This window comes from Antechinus flavipes, chromosome 3 (assembly GCF_016432865.1).
Source record: "Antechinus flavipes isolate AdamAnt ecotype Samford, QLD, Australia chromosome 3, AdamAnt_v2, whole genome shotgun sequence".
NCBI lineage: Eukaryota > Metazoa > Chordata > Mammalia > Dasyuromorphia > Dasyuridae > Antechinus > Antechinus flavipes.
The window spans coordinates 633,358,032-633,376,020 of NC_067400.1; the positions used below are offsets into that span (position 1 = coordinate 633,358,032).

General features: G+C 53.5%; 1 protein-coding gene across 7 annotated transcripts in view; it reads right to left on the minus strand.

Annotated features, from left to right (window-relative positions):
* LOC127556866 (zinc finger protein 595-like) overlaps positions 1 to 17,989 on the minus strand; it is a 116,654-nt gene that overhangs the window by 44,103 nt on the left and 54,562 nt on the right. Inside the window, exons 1-3 of one of the 7 annotated variants that reach the window (XM_051990342.1) lie at positions 12,786 to 13,281; positions 11,674 to 11,759; positions 10,888 to 11,014 (exon numbers count right to left, since the gene is read on the minus strand). The exons of 3 other annotated variants lie outside the window; for them this stretch is intronic. In XM_051990342.1, the coding sequence (XP_051846302.1) occupies positions 10,888 to 11,014; positions 11,674 to 11,759; positions 12,786 to 13,218 (646 nt within the window). In that variant the 5' untranslated portion in view covers positions 13,219 to 13,281. Of the gene's footprint in view, positions 1 to 10,887; positions 11,015 to 11,673; positions 11,760 to 12,248; positions 12,745 to 12,776; positions 13,282 to 17,989 lie in introns of those variants that run through there. 3 more of the 7 variants (XM_051990341.1, XM_051990344.1, XM_051990343.1) reach the window with 3 other exon arrangements.

Here is a 17,989-nt window from a genome sequence, read left to right on the forward strand (position 1 = left end):
GGAAAAATCCCTTAATACCTATGCTTTAAGGTTTGTTTGTTTTTTAATAATAATGAATATTATATTTAATCAAAAGCTTTTTTCTGAATCTATTGATAAATTTTTTCTTACTATTGTTATTAATATAATCAATTATGTTATAAGTTTTGCCCCTTAACTTGGAAATAGGTTCAATCCTGCAAATTCTTTTGAGATGCCTCATGACACTGGTCTATAACCCCAACCTTTTAGGGTTCCTTTTGAACCTTAACATTTTGTGGCCCTATATGGGGAGAGTTTGGCCTCTCCTGGTTTCACCCCCAACTTGTCATGCTAAGCTCCCCATTTTTTCTCCCTGGATTCTGTAACTGGATCACCCCAAGCAACTGGGAGAAGGCTTGTCTGAGTTGTTTTGAGCTTTGACTGGGGACGTCCAGACTTGGAAATTCTTGCAATTTTCAGCAAAAATTTCCTTCTAGCTAGTGAATATCTACCATTCTTTCTGTGATGCCAGATGAGGCATGTGTAATAGGGTGGCTTTTGGCAAAGAAATTTTATGGCTTTTGGCAAAGATGGATCAGTCCTCTTCCCCATGACTTTTGTCTATATCTGCATCTCAGTGTAGAATGTCTCTGGCATGTTTATTTTGTGAACTAGACTTTGTTACTTGGAAAGATTTGAAATGCAGCCAGAAAGAAAAAAACAAACAAACAAATAAAACTTCTATGCTGCAGTTAGGACGCTGGGAAAGATTTTTTAAGGGGAAAAAAACCTGGATTTTTTTCCTGGGGACCACCAGGCCAATAAAATTGGCCAATTAAAATGATGGAACTGCTAAAATAACATCTTAACAGATTCTCAAGGTTTTGAGAGCAATTATTAAGTTGTTAGGCAATTAGTGATTTTAAGATTACAAGAAAAAAATTCCTAAAAACATTGGGAATAATTCTAGGAATTTAACCCGTTCTGAAAGAAGGGAGTGAAAGAGAAAAAGAAAAATGAGGTAAATTGCAACTTGTTGATAAACCTTCCTTGACTCCTGTTTTATCTGAATCCCCCCCTTTTGCCCCACTGGGAAAGCACAGCAGAAGGTATTAAGGGACCCTCTTCACAATGTTGATCACTCAGTTTGTTCCACTCCCCATAGTCCCGGGTGCTTTTCAGTTGTTAACAAGATCCAAATAGTGCAAGTCTTTCTGTTTGCAAACCCCTCTCATCTCAGGTCATATAAAGAAAAGAGAATGCCAAAGAATTGTAGAAAAATTCAAATTCTGCCTACCTATAGAAATGAGGGTAGCAGAAATAGTCATAGGAATTGCACTGAACCTTGCCCAAACACCTTTCCAGTGCAACTTGGGGGATTGGGAATAGAGTGGGGGTCAGGCCCCATAATCAGTATTCCCTGAGCCCTGGCACTGAAACTACCATTAAAGCTAAATCCTGGCACCAGTCACCCTGGCCTTCAGCAGGTTCTGTTCAGAAACTGCCTGGGAAAAATCCAGGTGACTCTGGCAGCACCCACCATGGCAGTGTGACATGAGAAAGCCAATCAACCTCTGCATTTGGTAAGTCCACCATTTTCTGTTTCAGTTGAAAAAATATATTAGCTATGTAATTTATAGCCAATTATTTTATCTCTGCCCCATTTTCTTACTTGTAAAGAGAAATAATAATGATTCATTTTGTGAAGATCACATGATTGCAAAACTGCTTAGCATAAAATAAATATTATATGAAAGTTAACTGCTTTATTGGATATAATTGATTTATAGTTGATAACTTTATATGGGTTTTTGTGAAATATAATGTCAATATTAAAATCTATTGTATCTCAATTTTAAGAATTGTATTTTCTCCCAAAAAGAAAAGGAAAACTTATGTAAGGGAATAGAAATCCTCCCTGAGAATGTCCAAAGATTCAACAGCCTAGGGACAGAATAATCTGAACAACCAAAAGAAGGCGGAAAATTTATTTAGCCTTGCTAATCCTGTTTTATAATATTTTGTCAATGTAATTCAGGGAAGTAGATATTTTTACCTTTGCTAGAAAATTAAGAGGAAATTACAATTAAAACTATTTGGCTATTTCTTATGAAAATACTAAAAGGGTTAACTACGTTATATGAAGTTATCATCATCAAGTTAAACATAAAATTGGTAATTATTGTGTGTGGAACAAGAGGGGTAAATGGAAAGCCTTATCAGTTCACTTTCAGTTATGAGGGTATGCAACCCCTTTTCCCCCCTTCACAGAGTGGAGGGAGGTATCAAACAGCATAGGAAAACACTAAGATTACCTGGAGTGGACAACAGCAAGCTCAATCCCTTCCCTGGAGTTTCTGTCAACTTCCCTTAATTTATAAGCTTGCCAGTTTTCTTGTAACCAATAGCAAGGTCATCAATCCTGAGAAATGAACCTATTTAGGATGTATAATTACTAAATAAGGAATGTATTTACTCAGAATCTATAAGCTTGTTTAATGATTGGCCCTTACATCAAAATGAGTTTAAATATATAAAAGATATTAAACAAAATTTCCTATGTATGTAATTCCTAGTAACCATTTTAAAATAATATAACTATCCCTAAGGTGCAATTAGAAGTATTTGCTATTAGTGATAAAATCTCTTGGGACTGTAACTGATACTCTTTTGAGTTTTGAATTTGGATATGATTACCCGATGGATCATTAAATCAGTAATCCCCCATTGGAGAAAAAACTTGATAAGTTACACATAAGGATGCCTTCCTGAACTGTCACAGGTGGACGTCTATCTGGGCAGAGCTGGGAGGGTAACCTTAGTCTCTGTTCATTGTCGGATCTTTCAAACTCAGTTTCCCAGTTCTGTTTCTTTGTTGCCCATATTACTATTCCTGAGTCCTGGCTATGAAGTGGAATAGTTACTTCATGATTGTTTGTTAATGATATTATAATCGTGTCCCTGCTTTTTCCTCTTATAGCAAATTTCTATAATCAGAGCAAGTGGTCAGTAATAGCTGTAAGCTCAATAAAACATGCCTGGAGACACACAATAGTTTTCTACTCCGGATCATAAAGATGCTTCTTTTGTTAACACTGCATAAAGACTCACAATCTTTTTTTGCTCTTTGAATGGACAAATCCAGGAGAACATAACCCCCCACCCATTCCCATGGACAGTGCTACCTCAGGACTTTTGTGACTGCCCTGTCAGTCAGCAGTGATAGGCACTGGCTATCCAATATGTAGATGAGGCTTCTCTGACTTCCCATAACAATACTTAACTTTGTGCCCTCCTGGGGTGATATTTTCTTTGTCTATGACCTACATTGCCTGTCATTCTATTAAGCTTTTGACCCATGGATTAACTGCCACCACCCCTTACCTCACCATGGAGAGGAAACAGACAATCTCATCACTCCCTGAGCTTGCCTCAAAAAAGCAATTGTATACTTTCCTGGGTCTGGCTGGATTTTGTAGAATCTGGAAATCTAACTTTGTGATTATTGCCACGCCCTTCTATGATTCTATTCAAGGCCCTGACACAATTCTCCCCAAATGGGGCACTGATCAGGCCAATGATTTTAAGATCCTGAAAGCTAAACTGACTTCTGTTCTGGCCTTAACCCTATCTAAAGTCTTTTATAACAGGTAAGGCTAGGTCCCAGAGGTCTAACTTTAATTGTGTGAAAAGGGTTTTGTAATTGTGTTCATATAATTCTTTCAGCTCCTCTTGGTAGGTAATCCCAGGTAATTTATATATTGTCTATAGTTCTTTTTTGGTCTCTTGCTACTGGACTTTGTTGGTAACATGTAGAACAGTTGATGATTTATGTGGGTTTATTTTATATCCTGGTATTTTGTTAAAGTTATTAATTCTTTCTAGTATTTTAATTGATTCTCCATATATACTAGGATTATACTAAATATACTTTAGGACTCTCTGAAAAGAGTGAAGGTTTTGGTTCTTTTCCTACTCTAATTCCTTTAGTTATTTTTTTTCTTCTCTTATTGAAGCTAACATTTTTAGTAAAATATTGCCCAATAGTGGTGATCATGAGCATTTTTGATTTATCTCTGATCTTATTAGGAATGCTTCTAGCTTATCTCCATTACATATAATAGTTGTTGATTGTTTTAGAGAGATGCTAGTTATCCTTTTAAGGAAAACTTCTCATTTTTGTACTCTCTAGTGTTTCTTTTAGTAGCAATAGGTGAAATTTTTCTGAATCTATTGAGATAATCATATGATTTCTATAAGTTTTAATATTGATATACTGTATCATGCTGATGGTTTTATTTATATTAAACCACCCTATATTTCTGTCATAAATCCCATTTGGTCATACATATTATTCTGATGATGAGTTGCCATAATCTCTTTGATAATATTTTCTTAAAAGTTTTTTCATCAATATCCATTAGGGAAATTGGTCTATGATTTTCTTTCTCTGTTTTGACTCTTCCTAGTTTAGATATCAGCAACATATTTGTGTCATAAAAGGAATTTGGTACAACTCCTTGTTCCACTACTTTACCAAATAGCCACCTCCTCTTCCTCCACCACCACCACCATCACCTCCTCCATCACCATTAACACCATCACCACCTCCTCTTCCTCCTCCTTCTCTCCACCACCACCACTACCACCACCATCATCTCTTCCTCCTCCAAAATCACCATCACTTCCTCCACCTTCTTCTCTTCTACCACCACTACTACCACCATCACCTCCTCCTCCTTCACCTCCAATGGGAAATTGTACCCGGAAAATGGTAAAATGGGGGTACTACATTTCAGGAAGAGGCAAAGGAAACCTATTATATGTGAGAGAAAGAATAGGGGGTAATGAACATAGTGTGTATCTTACTGCCATCAGAATTGGCTTAAAGAGAAAAATATTAGACATATTTGGTTTATGGTGAAACTTCTACCACCACTACCTCCTCCTACTCTTCCTGCACCACCACCACCACCATCACCTCTTCCTCCTCCTCCCTCTCTTCCTCTACCACCACCACCACCACCTCCTCCTCTTCCTCCTCCTGCACCACCACCACTTCCTCCACCCCCTCCTGCACCCCCACCACCACCTCACCACCTCCTCCTCCTCCTCCTCCTCCACCATCATCACCACCTGGGGCTCGGGACCCATCAGTTATGGTGCTGGGGAGAACTGTCTGCAGAAAGTGAGGAGTGAGAGGGCCCTTGTATTCAGCCTTCACATAAGGGAGGGGACGGAGATGAGCATCAGGGGAGGGGGTTCCCCGGGGAGCTCAGATGTTTGTAGGCAGTAGGGAAGCAGCCGGTGGAGCCGCGGGGATGCGCTCCTGCGATGGAGTCATGATCTGGGCATGTAGAGGAGCTGACCGAGGTCAGGAGGCCCACAGGGCCGGCAGTAGCTGGGAGGTGGGTGCTGAGGGCGGAAGAGCTGCTGTGGAGAGGGGAAAGGGAGCTGGGAAGGGAGGGGGCGGCAGTGAGGGCCCGGTTGGTAGTGAGCCGGGGGAGAACAGTTCTGAATCCCCCCAGGACACAGCTCTAGGAGGGAAGGGGGTGGTGAGGCTCAGCCCGGGACCTGCCTGTCTGAGCAAGGGCTGAGGGACCCAAGAGACCAGCGTGGAGTTCGATTGGTTCATCGTGGGGAAGACGTGGGGGAGGGTGGTCTGGAGAGAACTGGGGAATGGCGGGACTGGAGGCCAACCAGAAGTGGGAACAAAGACGGACTGGGGCTGCAGACAGGAATGGGAGGGAGGAGGTGCCCTTGCAGGGAAGAGGGGGATGGTGAGGTGGGTGCTGGAGGGCATCTGGGGAGGGAGTGCCAGGGGTATGCTGGGGCTCCTTGGGGCAGGAGTGGGAAGGAGAGGAATAATGAGCCAGGGACACCAAGGGAAGGGGTCGCTCGCTAATGCTGCTAGAATTCCAATTGGCGGTGGAGAGGGACTGATTGAGGGAGAGCTGAGAGGGATCTCCCACCTCCACTACCTCGAAGAGTGATCTGGGGCATGAGGAAAGTGCCCCCAGAAGATGGGGGCTTAAAGACTTAAAGATGAAATCTTGTTGCTTGCGGAGCAGCAGTTCCGAAGGACACAGTGAAAGGGGTCTATTATTGAGACAATAATTTAGAGAAATGTTCTTGGTCCACGTGGGTCCCGCTTCAGGGAGGAATCCTGTCTGGGCGGGGCCAGGGCCAGGGACTTGGACCGAGGACGCGGCAGACCAGGCAGGAATGGCCGTCCCGCTCTTCAGAGCTTGGCACCCAAGCAGCCCGGACAAAGACAACGCCCCGGCCTCCGAGGGTGCGACAAGGAGCCTTCTGATTGGGCACTGCTGCCGAGCGCGGTTTCCTAGGACCCCCAGGCGTCCAAAAGCCTCCCGCCACTACCTTTTCTCTTCTAAACGTCTCTCCTCTACTGAGAATTTAACAAACCTGGACATTTCATGGCAGAAAGAACAGGAAAATGAGACTCTCCGTCTTTGAAACTCTGAACTTTCACTCCAGGCTTTAAAGAGTATGGTCTGTTTAATGTATATTGAATTACTTGCTGTCTGGGGGGAGGGGAAGAGAATGGGGTAAAGGAGAGAAAATTTTGGAACTCAAGGTTTTGCAAAGGCAAATGTTGGAAACTATCTTTGCATATATTTGGAAAATGAAAAACTCTTATTAAAAAAAAAAAAGTATGATCGGAGAACCACAAGCACACCCAGGCGGCCGCTTGGCTACTTCCTGCGGCGATGGAGCGCCCCTTCCTTTCGGGATGACTCCCGCACTCCCCATTGATCTTTGCCAAACCCTCCCCCACAACATAAAAATCCTCCCTCGGGCTGCAGCCCCTCGGGCCTTTCCTCCCAGCTTTCCAGGGTTCCCCACTCTGGCTCCAGGACGGCACACAGGCCACCTGCCACGTCTGCCCGGCACACGTGCCCAGCCCTCATTTTCTCCAAGGCTCAGCGCCCCCTTCCCTAACTTCCCCGGTCCGTCACTGCCCCGCTCCCAGCCCGCAGTATATTTACTTTGTACATACACAGCTTTTTACGTGTGGTGGTGGTCCCCACCCCAAAACATAGGGTTTCCGAGGCAGCGTCCAGCTCTCTGCCGGGCACACGGTAGCAGCCAAATACGTGTTTGTGGATTTATAAATTTATTTTCAGTCCCCCCTCCCCCCGTTTCTTTTGAAAAAGCGGCAGAGGGAGGTATCTCGTCTCTCTTCTTTGGGATCAAGCTTCATCAGTGTCAATCTTTTAAAAATATATTTTATGGATATCTTGTGCATTTTTCTTTCCTTATCCGACCATTCCCTCATCTCGGGAAAAAAAAACCAAAACCAAAAACATTTCAGCAGAACTAAGCAAGCCGGGGACAAGCTCTGGCCACCTCTCCTCCCGGGGGAAGGGCTGGCCCAACTCCGGGCAGTGAAGAAAGGAGACACAATGGCGGCTTCAGTGGGGGATGGGCCTCTGAGGTGAAGGGGCGGAGGACCCGGGCGGCAGTCCGCGGAACCGCTGGAGAGCAGAGGGCGGACCGGCCCCGCGGAAGGACGGCTGGACAGTTACCGAGAGCTTCGCGCGGGTCTGGGGTGTCCAGGAGACGATCGTGATATCGAGCGGAAGGTTTGCAAAAGGCTTTTCAAATAGAATCTCATCAAATCCTCGCAACCCTGGGAGGTAGGTGCTATCGTTATCCCCATTTACAGAGGAAGAAATCGAAGTAAACCAGTTTAAAGACTGCACAGGGTCACGCAGTAGTAAGTGTCCGAGGCAAGATTTGAACTCGGGTCTTCCTGCATGTGGGTCCAGGGTTCTATCCACTGCGCCCCCTAGCTGGATGCTCTGAGGAAGCAGCTGTAGGTCCTCCAAAGAATGACACAGGGGACCCACCAGATCCACCACGCGGGACGGAGACCGTCCAGTCAGGGCCGGGAAGGGAGAGAAGAGGAGGAGTTAGTGATTCTCTGTCCTGGGCCCCAAGGCAGCCTCTGTCTGCCCCACCCCGGACCCTCCCGAGACTCTGCGAGGGGTCCCCCAAAGGCTGTGCTCAGAGTCCCCCTGGAAAGCACGGGAGAAAGAATGGCAGTGTCCGGCCCGCGCTAAGAACAGAGCCTAAGATCGGGATAATGGCTGCATCCGGCCGGAGTGCATTCTCCCAAGGGCGGCTGCGTCTGACCCCGGCCTCAAAGAACAGGAGACCCAAGGACGGGAGGACCGCAACATCCTACCCGGGGCTGCCGAGAACGGGATAATGGTCGCGACCGGCTGGGGCGCATTCTCCCAAGGATGGGAGAATGGCGGGAGCGTGGCTGAATCCGGTGGGGGCTGAGCAGAACCAAGGGCAGCCCAGGCGGGAGCACCCACACGCACATCTCTCCCGGCCACGGAGCCTGGTGGAGCATCCCGGGCTCGGGAGCACCCCGGGAGCCCACATCGGGAAAGCGCTTTGCGACCCTCCAGGCCGATATCAGTGCGCCCACCTGCCCTCATTAACTCGGAGACAGAAAGCAGAAAGAGCCCGAGTACTGCGGACAGACCCAGGAACGCCCCCAATGGGCCAACAAGCCAGAGGACCTCGCAGGAAAGACTCAGTGGGAGGAGACCCGGGCTGGCTCGTGGCTGCGGAGGGACAGCGGCTTAGAAGCTCCGGACTGCACAGAACCCGGAACCCAGAGCAGAGAAGGAGCTGAGAGCGGGTCACACCGACAGGACAATGAGAAGTAGCTGTGGTCCCTGGAGGATACACACAAACATTGGGACAGAAAGCGGAAACAGAGGAAGATGCTGAGAAACAGCTCCAGGCTGGAACGTGGCAGGGGACCAAGGGGTGAAGGGGTCTTGGGAGTCTGCAGGGGTCCGCTGGGGCTTGTGCTCTCTCTCCTCTCTTTCCTTTTCCTCCTTCTCTCTTCCTTCTCCCCCTCTCCACTTTTCCTCTTCCTCCTTCCCTCTCTTGCCCTTTTCTCCTTTTGCTCCGGCTTCTTCCAAAAGTGGAGATGCAGATGGCTCCTGGACATGCCGTCATGTCGTCCTTGGGGAGCCTCCCATCCCGCCTCTGTCCTCACTCCCAGGCAGCCCCAGAGCCTCGGGCCTGGACCACTGCGATGGTCCCCTTCTTGCTCTCCTTTCCCACTCGGCTCCCAAGGGGATTTTCCTGCCATGATGGGCCATCTCCCTCTTTGCAAAAGCCAGGGACTCTTTACCATCTTGAGGACCACCGAGGGAGGCTAGGCCCCTCACCCCTCTCCAGCTGCCCTGGCCCTTCCCCTCTGAGCTGCCCCCAGGTCCTCAGCCTCTGGTGTTGCACGGGCTGAGCTGTTGCAGGGGGTCCCTGTCAGGGTGCAATCTCCTGGAGGCCTTTCTCCCCGCTCTCAGAGCCACACAAAGGGGGCGCACCAGATGCTGATGGGCAGGAGGAGCCCCTGAGCCGCGTTCCAGCTCCGACCCCCCATGGTACCAGGACGAGAGGCTAGCCTCCTCACCCCGTTACCTCATCTGGCCCTCAGAGCATCCCTGAGAAGTGGGCGTCGTTACCGTCCCCACTGTACTGATGCCTGAACACGGGGCTGGCCGGTTTCTGATTCAAACTCGGGCCTCCTCGACTCCCCCGTGTCTGACTACAGAGGGGCTGAGGGAGAAACGCGGGGACCCTCCCAGGCTCTCAAGAAGCTGCAAGCAGAAGTGGGACCGACTGGGGACGCGCAGCAAGCTCCGGGACGCGAAGGGAGGGCTGGCGGAGGCGCCTGTTCCCAGTGGGACGGGCCGGAAACAGACGGCAGAGACAGGCTAGAAAAGGGGCCATCCCCGGGGTTAGCCAAGCACTGTACAAAGGTCATCTGCGATCCCTACAACCCCTGGGGGGAGACTCTGAGGCGGGGTCTGCCTCGGCCCCGCCCTCACTGCCTCGCGGCAACAGCGGACAACAAGGGGCCGAAGGGCTCCATTCTCCTGTGGGAGAGAAACGGGAAACCAAGCAAAAGGAAGGAGCCCCTCGCCCTTCGTGGGGGGCCCACGTGGCACCGGGCCGGCGCCGGGAGGGGGGAAGGAGGCAGCGGGGGAGCCCCTGGCAGAGGCCTCCAAGGGAGGGGCTCGGCGTCTCCCTGCGGCCAGGCTGCCCCGTGTCCGGTATGACAAGGTCCGTGAGCCACCGGCAGGGACTGCGGATTGTGCGGATGTGGGGATGCCGACACGAGGCTCTGAGCTGGACCCGCAGGGCAGGGGAGGGGTCCGGAGGGCGCGGCAGGAGGTCCCCAGGCAGCGCCACAGCCCGACCCTGGGCATTGCCTCGGAGGAAGGACACGAAGCAGGGGCTGCTGGCTGACGGGAGGGGGACAGCCCCGGGGACAAAAAGGCTTTGGCTCCCTCAGAAAATGCCACGTCTTATGTTTGTGACCAAAACATCGAGGACCAGCTGGGGAGGCTGCTCAGACCACTGCTGTTCTGAAGATCTGAGGGTCTGAGGGGCCCGCCAGCTCCAGGGCAGTCACTGGGGTCCGGGGGCTGCCAAAGGTTCTAATGGGACCCTGGGCTCCGTTGGCTTCTGGGAGTGGGGGCAGCCGGTGCCCTGGATACACTTGGCCCACACTCAGTCTCTCTTGGGAGCTTCATGCTGGGGCTTAAGGGCATGGAGGAGGGGGCGTGCCCGCCTAGAATCCAGGCCACAGAAGCAGGGGATCCTTTCGGGTACAGGCAGGAATCAGTGGCCTCCGGGGTCCCTTCCAGCTGTCCACACTGGGGGCCCAGGGGCTCAGCCAGCCAGAGCCGAGCCTGGGGCAGCTCCCCACCCCCCCAGCCTAGGATCCTGCCACAGACCAGGGAAGACCCCCCCCCTTGGAGGTTCAGGAAGCCCCAACCCAGGGGTCTTTGCAGGAGAGGGCCAGAGGCCGGCAGTCTGGAGGAGCTTCAGAGGAGCCCCGGGCCCCAGGTCTGGGCCCCCCAGCCTTACCCAGGGACACCAGGTTCCTGTAGTTCTCCAGCATCACCTCCTTGTAGAGCTGCCACTGAGCGGGGCTCAGGCACCCCCATTCCTCCTCCGTGAAGTCCACGGCCACGTCCCCGAAGGACACGGCCTCCTGCAACCAAACACAGCCTGCTGGCCCGGAGCGCCCCTGGGGGACGTTGGGCCTGGGTCCCCTCACCGAGGGTCTCGGAGGACCTACACTCTCTCAGCCCAGACCCAGCCCTGGAAGCCCTGAATGGGGACGAAGGGGATCTGGGGGGGGGGCCCTAGAGCAAGCTGGGGAGGCAGGAGGTGGCCCGTTGGCCCCCGGGAGCCCCGAGGACAACAGGGAAGGTGGCTTCTGAGCCCCGCCTGCAGCCCAGGGGCGGGCCAGCCTTGTCCGGGCTCATTCCCACCATTGATGGCTGCCCCAGGGAGCCCCGGAGGGTCTGGGGGCCTGGAGACCGAGGGGGGCCTGGAGGCCGAGGGGGGGGCCTGGAGACCGAGGGGGGCCTGGAGGCCCGGGGGGTGGGGGGTGGGGGGTGGGGCCTGGAGACCAAGGGGGGCCTGGAGGCCGAGGGGGGGCCTGGAGACCGAGAGGGGCCTGGAGGCCCGGGGGGTGGGGGGTGGGGCCTGGAGGCCGAGGGGGGCCTGGAGGCCGAGGGGGGGCCTGGAGACCGAGGGGGGGGCCTGGAGACCGAGGGGGGCCTGGAGGCCGAGGGGGGGGCCTGGAGACCGAGGGGGGCCTGGAGGCCGAGGGGGAGCCTGGAGACCGAGGGGACCCCGACTCACCTGGTCTAGGCCCAAGGGGACCCCTGGGGATCTGCCCTCCTCCTCCGGGCTTCCTTCGGGGGGAAGGAGATTCAGTGCCATGAGACCTGAGGGGGGAGAGGAAGCCGGGTGAAGGAGAGAGGCGGGGCCTTGGGGCCTTGGGTCTCGGCCTGGTGCAGATGGAGCCGGTGACCCAGGAGAGCCGGGGAGAGGGGAGGGGGTGGGCCGCCAAGGATAGCGGGGGCGGGGCGCAAGGAAGGAGCCGACCCTGCCAGAAGGCCCCGAGGGGGTGTCGGGGGAGCCAGAGCGGGAGGCCAGGGCTCAGAGAAGCCGCCCGCGCCCTCTCCATCCCGAGGGACCAGAGTGTGTGGGGGGTGACGAAGGCCCAGGGGTCCCGCCCGAGCACAAGTGCAGGGTTGGAGGTCAAGGAGAGGCTGGGCCTGAGGGAGAAGAGGGTGGAGACGGGAATGGGGGTCCCAGTGGCCCAGAGATCCAGAGGGCAGGAAAGGGGGGCCTGCAGCCAAGGGGTTTCCCGCTCTAGCCGCTGCCCATCGGGGGGAAGCGGGGGGCTCCGAGCAGGGCGCGCAGACCCGCACCCACAGAGCTGGCCGTACATCCACAGCGCGCTCAGGCAGTGCACGCACACACGCGCGCGCAGGGCTCTGCTGCTTCTCGGCATCGGGGACGAGAGGGAAGCTGCCGGGACCAGCCGGGCTGCACCCACACCCACGCCCCAAGGGCGGAGGCCCCGGGAAGCGGGCGCGGGCTGGGGGAACCCCCAGGTGAGTAAGTCCCTCTGCCACGGGGCGGGGCCAAAGGCAGGGCTGGGGCCCAGGCCCTAGGTGGTCGCGGGCAGCCTCTGCCCTCTGCCCGGAGGGAAGACACATTCAGACGGCGACGGCCCAGCGGTGGGGGGCGGAGGGGGTCTGGGAGCGCCGCCTCTGCGCATGCACGCGGGCCCCCCTCACACACAGAGACACACGCTCGAGCCCAGCGCATCCTATCTCCGCCACCCCTCCGGCCGCCCAATCGCGCCCCCGCCCCTCTCCTCTCTCCTCCCTCCTCCGGGATAGAGTCTCGTGACGTCGAAGCCCCCCCTCCGAGCCCCGTGACGTCACACATACCCCTCTCACCTCTCGCTCCCCCTGAACTTGCTCCGCTTCCCAGCTTGCTTCTCCCTCGAACTGCGCCTGCGCATCCGGAACCGCCCTGCGAGTTGTGTACCCCGGCAAAGTGAGCGCAGAGGCTTCTGGGAATCTCCGCGGGGGCGTTCCGTGCGCAGGTGCAGTATGAGGCCGAGACCCGAACAGGGCGCATGCGCGGTTCTGCCCAGTCCTGGACGCAGTCAACTTGTGTTTGTGTGTTCTGGGCACCTGGGCGTGCTCGCGGGGCGTCAGCCGTGCCGGAGCCTCTGGTCGCAGCAGGAGCAGCCGCACTAGAGGGAAGGACGGGAAAGGCCGAGCTCTTGAAGCCCTGATTGCCCCGAGTGCCGTGGTGTAGACACGGCCTCGGGAGCCGGGAAGGGGAGGGGAGGGCAACCCCGCCAGGTGCAGCCCCTCCCCTCATCTCGGAGTTTCCTCTGACCCCTGGAGGCGTGTGAGTGTGAGTGAGTGTGTGAGTGTGAGAGTGAGTGTGTGTGAGTGAGTGTGTGTGAGTGAGAGTGTGTGAGTGAGTGTGTGTGTGAGTGAGTGTGTGAGAGTGTGTGAGTGAGAGTGCGTGTGAGAGTGAGTGTGTGTGAGAGTGTGAGTGAGAGTGCGTGTGAGTGAGAGTGCGTGTGTGAGTGTGAGTGTGTGTGTGTGAGAGTGAGTGAGTGTGAGAATGTGAGTGAGAGTGAGTGTGTGTGTGAGTGAGTGTGTGAGAGTGTGTGTGAGTGAGAGTGCGTGTGTGAGTGAGCGTGTGTGAGTGAGAGTGTGAGAGTGTGTGTGAGTGAGTGTGTGAGTGTAAATGTGAGAGTGCGTGAGAGTGAGTGTGTGTGAGAGTGCGTGTGTGAGTGAGTGTGTGTGTGAGTGCGTGTGTGAGTGAGTGTGAGAGTGAGAGTGCGTGTGAGTGAGAGTGCGTGTGTGAGTGAGTGTGAGTGTGTGTGTGAGAGTGAGTGAGTGTGAGAATGTGAGTGAGAGTGAGTGTGTGTGAGAGTGAGTGTGTGTGAGTGTGAGAGTGTGTGTGAGTGAGACTGAGTGTGAGTGAGAGTGCGTGTGTGAGTGAGAGTGTGTGTGTGAGTGTGTGAGAGTGAGTGTGTGTGAGAGTGAGTGTGTGAGTGTAAATGTGAGAGTGCGTGTGAGTGAGAGTGAGTGTGTGTGAGTGGAGTGAGTAAGTGAGAGTGAGTGTGTGTGTGAGTGTATGTGAGTGAGTGTGTGTGTGAGTGAATGTGTGTGAGTGTGTGAGAGTGAGTGTGAGTGAGTGTGTCCCGCCCTGTTGTGACCAGCACTACACCAATGGGCCCCTGGCGGTTGGGAATGAGGAGCCGAGGTTGCTGATGCTTCCCCGGAGCCGTTTATTGAGAGAAATCCAGTGCTTCTAAATCTTAAAACCACGTGACTCCGAAAGGCATCGCGGGTGACCTGCGCTGGTTTCCGCTTTCTCTGCTCCAGCTCTCTGAAGCGCGAGTTTCTAGGGTCTCAGGGCCCCAGGAATTGGGCCAGGACGTTGTGTTCTCGTGATTTCAAGCTTAAACGCACTTGATAAATCTTAGGAGGGGAACATCTCCCGTTACTGGGGTTCCCAGCTTCCTGGGAGTTCTCTACACGGCCCCGCCCCCAAGCTGGTCCCTGCTCCCCTAGGCAGCCCCTTCCTCTGAGCCCCCTCTGTCCCTGGGGGGGGGGGTGTTCTGCCCGCACCCCACGCTGCTCCTCCTCTAGGGCTCTGAGCCTCTGCCCCCCTGAGCTGTTTGTCTGGGTGCGTCTCCTGTCCCCCCATCCCCAACCCCCCCCCCACCCCCCGCTCTGAGCTTTCTCTGACCCCAGTTAGGTGTGAGTGTCTGTCTGTGTCCCCGCCCTGGGACCCCCTGCCCACTAGGCGGAGCCAAGGCTGCCCGGAGGCAATGCCGGGCCCTGCTCTGCGGGAGCTCCTCCCAGGAGTCAGCGAGGGCCAGCCTGGTGCAAACGCGCTCTGGGGAAGTGCAGCCCCGCTAGAGAGTCGCTGACTTGGGAGGCAGAGCCGGAAAGATTGCCCTCTAGGGGGGGCCTGGGGAAGTGCAGGTCCAGGAGGTGGGGGCGTCCTGGGCACGGAGCTAGGAAGGGGCCGGTTAGGGAGGACTTTGGACTTGAGAGCACTTCCTCTCTGACCCTGGAGGCCAGGGGCCCCTGGAAGTTGTTGAGGAGGGGGGTCCGACTGGGAAGGGAGGCTGGGGGGATGGGGAGAGACTTGAGGCCCACAGGCGTCCCCGGCGGCCATTGCGGTAGTTCTGGGGGAGAATGTTGGGGAAGGAGCCCGGCGGTGCCAGAGAGGAGGGGAGCGGACTTGGCTGAGTGGATGCGGGCGGGGCGCCACAGGGGGGAGCCCTCGCGGGCCTCTGCGTGGGCTGGGGAGGAGAGAGCAGCTGGGGGCTTGGTGAGTTTGAGGTACTTCCGGGACGTCCCCTTGGAGGCGGGGTTACGTTCTTGGGTGGCCACTGAGATGCCCCCTGTGGCGAGACAGGCCAAAGCCCGCGGGGGAGAAACCCCGGGTCAGAGCGAACCCCCCTTTTCTCGCTCTCTAAGGTTGCTGCGACCCCGCTTTCTCCTCCCGCCTCTCGGCCGCTCCTCCCTGGTTCCCTTTGTTAGCTCTTCATCTAACCGGGAGCCTCCATCCTTACCCTTGGGCGCTGCTTGGGTGTCTCCCCGGGCAAACTGAGACTCGGGAAAGAGTTTCATTTAGAAAGACGGTTCGGCCAACCCTGGGGACGGGGCGGCCGGGCCCGCTGAGGGATTTATGTGGCTGCCTCGGGAAGGGGAGGGGAAGTGAAGGGGGGAGGGGGAGGGGGGACTGAGGGGGAGGGGGGGCCGAATTTTCTCCAGCGGCCTCAGGGAAGGGGGAGTGAAGACGAGAGCAAGCATGGGGAAGAGGTGGGAGCACTTGCTAGAGAAGATGAGGTCGGGACAGCTGGAGGAGCAGAGGTGCTCCTGCTTCTCATCTGTCTTCACCCCCGTGCTCTTTGTCTCTCCCCCTTTCACTTCCTGAATTTCTTCCTCTTACGTTTCCTGCTTGGAACAGCCCTGAGCTGTTCTGCTTTTCTCCCGACCTGAGCTCTCCTTGCAGAACCACCTTTGGGTCCCGGGGGCCTTCGCCTGCGATGGAGGATAGCGGGAGACCAAGCTCGACAAGGGCGCCTGTCTCCGTCCCCCCAGCACCAAGGGCTTCTGGATGAGTGGGAGGCCGTTATAGCCGATGTATCGAATGTAGGACTATCTGATATTTATTTTGCCTGATTGTTTTATTTATGATATAAAATGTCTCTTCTGGCTCTTCTGCTGCTGTCTGACCATTCATCAGGCTACGTCCCGGCCCCTAACCGTGGCTGTTCTTTGAGGCTCTGGCCTTGGGCCTCTGGTCTCCTCCCATTGTATTCTCTCTCTGGAACCTTGTGGGCTCCTCTGGATTTCACTGCTTTGCGGATGACTCCTAGACCTACAGAGCTACGTAGGGGGACACGTCTGTGTTCCCCATGCGGGTGCATGGCTGTGCATCTACATGTGGATGTCCCATCTGAAGTCCCACTGAAATCTCACCCACGGAAGCCTTTCCCAACGCCCCTTAATTCCAGTGCCTTCCCAGCGGCAATCATTTCCTCTTTATTCCCTCTGTCCCTTGGTTGTAGATCTGCTAGACTGTGACCGCGGGGGCGGGGGCTGCCTTTGGCCACTTTTTGTAACCGGGTCACTTGGCACACCGCTGGGCACAGAGCAGCCATGGAATCGCTTGGGCAGTTCCGCCGGACGAAGGACCTCAGTGTCTGCACCCTATCTTGCCAGGAGTTCTTCAGAATCATCCTAAGACAATTCACAGATTTACTATCATCCCCCTTCGGGGGTCTGAGGCTTAGACATCGAAAAGGAAGACCTCTTGGGAGCGTGGAATAAATGTTTTACATTTCCTTTGCTCTCCTTTGTCCAAATAATTGCTCTCTGGCTGCATCCAGGCAGGGGTCAGGCTCATCTTCCATCTTGTCTTCTCCGCTGCAGACCCAGTTTTTGTGGCCTCCAAGACTGGAAACGCTTGTTTCAGGATTACTGGACATTCCAGATGATCAAAGAAATGCAAAACAGAAGAGACAGCTGGCTCTGAAACTCGCCTCAAGCTGCTTTAACCCACCTCTGTGCATTGGCTATGGTCTGCCCTGGACAGAGAGCTATCCTTTCCCCACTTCTCAGAGGAAAGAATAATAATATTATTATTATAAATAATTATTTGCCGTAAGTCCTGGGGAAGCTTCAGTCTCTTGGCCCCTGCCCCTCACGAGGAAGGACCAAAAGGCCACTTGAAGTATACTGCATCATCCCAAAGGCCAATCCTTTCAGCATTGATTCCTAGATGTCCCCAGAAGCTGCTTGAGGAGCTCAGAGCCAAATCAAGTGGGTTAGGACCACTTTCATATATACTCCAAAGACCCTGCTCTGCATTTGAATCATGTGTTTTTAATCACATTAGAGAAGGGCCTTTCTAAGGCTATGCTGTTTATTCTTTTTAACAGAACTGAGGGCAAAGTGCTTTGTGTTTTAAATCGTGTGTTAATAACGATTATAGAACATAAACTCCTAGAGAGCATCCAGAGCCACTAAATCTTACTCTCTTCTCCCCTATAACTTTTAGTAATTAATCCAATAATGAATCCACCTGACCTATCTGCTTTATTCTTTATTCTTTATCCAGGGCAGGCTTGTTCCAAGAAAATTTCTCTTTAGAAGGCAAAAGAAGGAATACTGATCTTTTCTGATCCCAGATGGCAGCCTCTGCTCTATCATGTCTACTTCTCAAAAAGCTCTAACTTCCCTTCTTAAATTTTCCTTTAATTCTTTTAAAAAGCTGCTGAAATGCTCAGGAGATTTTTTTAGTCCAACTTTGTGGGTCCAGTTGCTCCTGCTTTATTCCTTTTTTTTACTTTGACTGGTTTTCCCACAGAATTTCAAATTCTTTTTTGTTTATTCATTATTTTGGCCTTTCTCTTGGTTTTGGTGATCCATTTTTCCTTTATCATTTAGTTTATTTGGTTAATTTCCTGCTATTTAAAAGTGTTGACTGCAGCTGGATTTCAGTCCTTTCTCACAGCCTTTATGGTTGTAGACATCCCCTTCGGGGCAACTTCCTCATGAGTTCACATGGAGGTTCTCATTCATCACATTCATAGGATTTGTCTCCACTGTGA